The following is a 5,830-nucleotide window of genomic DNA, read 5'->3' on the forward strand; positions in this document are numbered from 1 at the left end:
GGGCTGGTCTTTATAGTGGTGCAGAGCCCTTTGGAGAAGCTTCTCGAAAAGCCATGAGTGGCGGAAGAATCCAGAATTGCCAACTTAAATTAATTGCTCCCCTTCCCTTTGTATTAATTTTTGCCCTTTCACCTTATCTTGATCATCCCTGCCACAAATACTAATATCTATTTTCCAACATCGTGGGCACCTATTAGCTAAGTATTTTGAAATCATGTCGGGCCTATAGTATTTTGAAATCGTGTCCTAAGTATTTTGAAATCATGTCCCATCTCTAAATGGCCTATCGTCTCTCAAATTAAAAAATCCCCTTCCCTATTATGTTAAGTGTTATACAAAGTGATTACCGTAGAGAAGATATATATTTGTTTATTTATTTATACTCTCGAGTTCAATAAATAGTTGAATGCAAAATCTATCCGAAAGTAAATCATTAAAAAAAAACTCATATGCTCCCTACACATACTAGTTCATTTAGGTCTCTCTGTTTCTCTGGTCTTGGATATTTGGTCTTGCCAAGTGGCTTCATGATAAGGATCTATAGAAAATGGAGCACCAATACTATTGAAGGAGGCTACATAGGAGGCCACATAAGCCAAGAAGAAAAAAAGAGACTTTCTATAAAAACACACTATACCACATAAACCACTTCATGTGATGACTATCAAACTCATACTCTCTCTCTCTCTCTCTCTCTCTCTCTCTCTATATATACTATTGAAGGAAGGAGGCCACATAAGCCAAGAAGAAAAAAAGAACTTGAATTATCTCCATGTGATGACTACCAAACTCATTCTCTCTCTCTCTCTCTCCCCTTTCTATTGTCTTTCTAGTTTGAAATCATAAGTTTAATCGTCCTTTCTTCCAGTACTAGAAATAGACAGATAGTGAACAATGGAAAACAATTCACAAAGATTAAAGGCTAATTCCTAATGGAAAACAGCTTACAAAGATATAAGACTAATTACTATTCTCGTATTCTCAGCGATGTACACTTATGGGACAACTCCTTTGTAAATTATTATCAACTGCTCATCTTCTCTCGCTCCAAGCTTCCGACAATCCGATCTACGTGCTGTATGTACATAGAAGAAAGACAGTCCGGCCTTCCCAATATCAATATTTGTAGAGTTCAGTTCGTCAGTCTTCATTAGCTAGCCACTCGTTGAATTCGTCCAGAGTGTTTGCTCCCGACCTCTGTATGGTTTGTGTGAAATGCAGGAACTTCGCCCACGTAAAATCTCGATATGCCCTTGGATTGTCTCCGTCCACCAGCTCACAAGGAGGCGATAGCAGAATCTGGAGTCCAGGATTGAGAAAGAATGTCAGAGATCTTCGTGGAGTGACGCTGTTCACCACCGCTCTGTGCAAGCAGCTCTTGTAGTGTTTGTTTGTCAACGCCTGTGAAACAATTCCGCAACTCGTTAGCTACAGTTCGAAATTAAAGTAGCCCCATGCTCAATAATATAAGGTGTCCCTTGAAGATAGAAAGCCATTCCACGATGCTCGCAGAATCGTTACCATTAGAGTGTCGCCTATGTTTATAACAAATGCATCCTTTCGTGGCAACACAGTATACCACGTGCCATTCTGAAAGACTTGAAGACCGCGCACTTCTTTTTGATGCAGAATAGTGAGCCCAGTGGGATCTGTGTGAGGCCCCGTACCAAATGTGAGAGAAGGTTGTTGGCAAGGTGGATAGTAATTCAACCGCAGGATGGAACTGTTCTCATCGAAAAATTTCCGGAGCGCTCTGCGCTTTAGTCCCAGACCAAGTCCCAGCAACTCAATGATCTCTAATCCCAGTTTAACCATCGCTTGGCAATATCTTTGGAAGACGCAACTATTGGAAGACGGGCAACAGAAACAAGTTTCATCAGTGCCACAAGAACTTGATGCAAGAAAAATGCGAGCGGCAGCACTTCCTACAACATTCCTAGAAGTCCACAAAATGTGGCCTGGGAGAGTACCCTGTACAATGTGTAACGTAGATAGCTCTTGGCACCCACTAATCTTTACACAACGGCATCTCATTATTACATCCCAAGAATCGTAACGTTTCAACAAGCCATTGCTTACCTGCTCTCGTCATGTTGGTGTTTCAGAACTCTCTCAAAAAAGTATTCAATGTTAGAGACGGGCGTGGGCTGAAGAGAGAAAGTCTCTTTCCAAGGGAGCTTTGCTGAAAATCGCCCGGTAAAGCTACTAGCATAGCCAAAGCTTTCACCCAGCATTCTGCGTCCTTGTTGCTTCGTTTGCAACGGCAGGTCGAAGAACTTCTGAGAGAGTTCGTGTGCAGCTTCTATTACCGACTCCGACACACCATGATTGATAACGTGAAAGAACCCAACGGACTTGCTTGCTTTGGCTATCTCGTGCGCGACAGTTCGGACGGCATTTGGATCCCTGCTGCGAAAGCTTGCCAGATCAATGGTGGGCACGTCCATGAGCTGTTCCTCGGTGGGCATCGCGGTTTGGGCCTCTGGCCAGATGAATGCAGGAGGTATAGTGGGGGCTCGGAAGCAGGAAGGCCCGAAGACGTCGTGGGCGGAGGAGGGTGGGTCTGTCGGGGCTACGATGAGGCTGGCGGAATTATCCATGCAATCAATACGTAGGGACTTAATATTTGCGGCAGAGTAGAGAGAGCAAGGCGAATGTGAAGGTGGCAGCTGCTGCTGCAGCAGCGAGCAGATGACTAGTGATGCTACGACGGGGGCTGTTGCTACTGGTGCCATTATATGGAGGGCATGGAGCAGAGCAAGACGAGGATCAGAGGAGATGATGCTGGCGACGGCGGGTGAGTTAAGGAAGATGCGAAATGCCTGGTTTTGGTAGGATCGTGGAGGGGACAGAGGAAGGGGGGGAAGTAGCCGGCGGGGGGGAGGGGGAAGCACATGAGAGCTCAAGGCTTGTCGTCCTCATGACAGTTGCAGGAGGCAAATAAAGAGAGATCAAGGGAAGGTGGGCAGAGGAAGAGACATGGGATGACACAGTACACGAGAGACAGAGAGAGAGAGACAAAGAGAGAGACAGAGAGAGCGAGCTACCCTGAGTACCATCCATGATTCTCAGAAGGTAGATGTCTAATAGCTTGACTTTTGACACACCGTCTCTCGGTCTCTCGTATGGTCCCTTTCATTGTTCACACGTTTAGCATGGCCTTTCTACGACCCCCCTTAGAGCGCGGCCACATGCATAGATGCTTGGAGGTAAAACGGCAGCAATCAGGTGAAGATCTGGCCACATGCGAAACACAGGCGCCAGCCAAAATCAGCAGAACGGAGGTGAATGAAGGTGTACTCTGAGACCTTGAATTCCACGCTTGCTCAATCAGAGTCAAGCCTCACACCTTCAGCTGAAGAATAGAGGTTTGGAGGGGGCAACACCCGCCCCTCGGGGTCGACCTCCCAAACCTCCATAGCCTTGGATGGGACTTCTGGCACGTATCTTGCATCAACTAGTGTGCCTGTAGGCCTCCGTGCCCAAAACCCCACTACTTCGTGTGGCCAAACGCTCAAATATCACCGATATCTATAAACTCCATCTTGATCCATTTTGCTGTTGTTTTACCTTCATCCCTCCATGCATGTGGCCACAGTCTTAGCACGGCCTTTCTACGACCGGTTAGAGACTCGCTCCGTTGGCCCTCACGGTTGCGATCCTTCGGTTCCTTTAAGGTCACATAATAAAATTTCAGGTTTAATTTACAAATCCCAATATTTGAATACTTTTTTTACAAAATTTTCAAATTAGATCTTTAGCATTGCTATATTACTAAACTAATGGGTCTACAAATTCATTATGTGCACATTCAAGCATCGGATTTCCATGGGATTTGCTCCATCAAGTTTGTAATTTTGTGTTTCAACTATCTCCTCATTTAGAAACTGCATTGGATCAACTGAGGATCAACTGCAGGTCCCTATTTAGCTCCCCTCGCCTCCAAAAAGCAATCAATTTAAGCCAATGCTAAAGGGGTCATGCCAAAAAAAATTAAAGGCTCCAGGGGTCATATTAACCTAAGGCTAAAGGCTAAAAGGTCATGCAAGATGTGTGTGTGTTTTCCAAATAAAGGCACTATTAGGGCTTCATTAGTATTTGATTTAAAATTTGCAAGCATACAAATGTGTATGTATACAAATTTGCAAGCATACAAAGGGGGGGGACCACCTCCTCTATGCATATGTATGTATGTGTATAGACACATACACATACATTTGCATATCACACATGTGCACACATGCTCAAGTGTATGTACACTCATGTACATGTGTATGCCTATATGTCTACACATGCATATGTTTGTGTTTACCTACATGTGCACATAGGTCATAGTGTATCTACACACATCTCTCTCTCTCTCTCCCTCTCTCTCTCTCTCTCTCTCACACACACACACACACACACACACACATAATATGTATGTATATATATATATGTATGTATGTATGTATGTATGTATATGTATATATATGCATATGTATATATATATGTATATGTATGTATGTATGTATGTATGTATGTATGTATGTACACACACACACATCTCTCTCTCTCTCTCTCTCCCCCCCCCCCCCCAAGTGTCAATAATGTCCAAGGAATCGGCTCTTTGTTCAGCATCATCTATGTAAGGGTGATGCTACTTGTGCATATTAAAAGGATAAATCAGTATGGGGGAATCCATTCCAACTGGGCCCACGTGGTGTCCGCAACATGAAATGTTAAAATATAAATAAACATAAAATAAATCTCTCTCTCTCTCTCTCTCTCTCTCTCTCTCTCTCTCTCTCTCTCTCTCTCTCTCTCTCCCCCCTGCAGCATGATCATAACTGTAGCTGGATCGTGGCACTATGTCATGTGGCATGGTGCAGATTGACAGGCACACGACATGTAAATACATGGCAGGTAGTTACAGTATGATGGCATATTTACTGTGCCTTAACAGACCACCGCCACCACCCCCCTCGCATTTAGTGCGTATTTGGCGATCTGGCGGTCCTCTGCCCCCTCCAGACTGCCTCATGTGCCACATTTTCCCTTATGCCTTGTGCCACATGTCTTCTTGGTAGCTCGTCTTCCCTGTGTGTCATGTGCTCGGGGGGTTCACATCCCAAAATTTTAGTGTACCAAATGCATTCAAAAGGAGGGGTATTTTAATTCCTCTTTTGGGAAAATTTTAATAGGTTTACAACAACAGGAAAAATCTGTTAGTTTATAAGTAAAGAGGGGTGGCTTTATTGGAAAAAAAGTTTTAGTGGAGGGGTTTTTTTAATACCCCTTGAACGTATGTGATACCTATGATTTCTTAGTGGTGCACCCCCTGAGGCCATGTGTCCTTTCTTGGTGCATCCTTCAATTCACACTGTGCCATGCGGCAGGCCACAATCAGTCTGTGGCCTGCTACCTCCCCCCTCACTGACTGCACTTCTCTAAACCTCCTCCAAGATCCTTCAAGCCTCTCCCGAGCCTTTCTCCTCCTCTCTTGCCGAGCCTCCCTTCTCTACCCCCGAACCTCCTGTCTTCTCAAACCTCCCTCCAATCTTCTTGAGCCTCTGAAGCCCTGCCACATGGTTGGTCTGGGATTAGTCTCCATAAAGAATAGAATAGACAACATGCACAACATTTTTCTTAACACCTTAACAAAACCTTTAGGCTCATAATTTCAAAGTTTTTTATAGAAACTTTGCAGGTTTTAAGCAAAAATATATTTTGTAGGTTTTTTAAAACCTTATCCTCTCAAATTTGAAGGTTACTTTCCAAAATTTACCATGCACTTCTGGCGTTAAACCTCTATTTTTTGTGAACATTAGTCACCTTTCGCAAGTTCTGA

General features: G+C 44.1%; 1 protein-coding gene across 1 annotated transcript; it reads right to left on the reverse strand.

Moving 5' to 3' along the window:
- Window positions 1-1,108: 1,108 nt before the first annotated feature.
- Window positions 1,109-2,735, reverse strand: LOC147903452 (gibberellin 20 oxidase 1-D-like). The gene is made up of 3 exons (XM_087371757.1): window positions 2,080-2,735; window positions 1,522-1,843; window positions 1,109-1,401 (listed from the first exon to the last, which is right to left on the reverse strand). Exons 1-3 carry the CDS (start codon window positions 2,733-2,735, stop codon window positions 1,141-1,143), a joined length of 1,239 nt encoding a protein of 412 aa, XP_087227883.1. The 3' UTR covers window positions 1,109-1,140.
- Between the last annotated feature and the right edge of the window lie 3,095 nt (window positions 2,736-5,830).

This window comes from Dipteris shenzhenensis, chromosome 3 (genome assembly GCF_047967505.1).
Source record: "Dipteris shenzhenensis isolate YYH24624 ecotype China chromosome 3, Dip_SZ_1.0, whole genome shotgun sequence".
In the NCBI taxonomy this organism is placed as follows: Eukaryota; Viridiplantae; Streptophyta; class Polypodiopsida; order Gleicheniales; family Dipteridaceae; genus Dipteris; species Dipteris shenzhenensis.

Bases quoted from the DNA above. Each gene is read 5' to 3' on its own strand.
- LOC147903452 (XM_087371757.1), bottom strand. From the start codon at position 2,735: ATGGCACCAGTAGCAACAGCCCCCGTCGTAGCATCACTAGTCATCTGC. The intron at 1,844-2,079 runs GTAAGCAATGGC...GTCTTCCAATAG, and splicing joins CACCAACATGACGAGAGCAG to TTGCGTCTTCCAAAGATATT. The intron at 1,402-1,521 runs GTAACGATTCTG...ATTGTTTCACAG, and splicing joins ACATAGGCGACACTCTAATG to GCGTTGACAAACAAACACTA.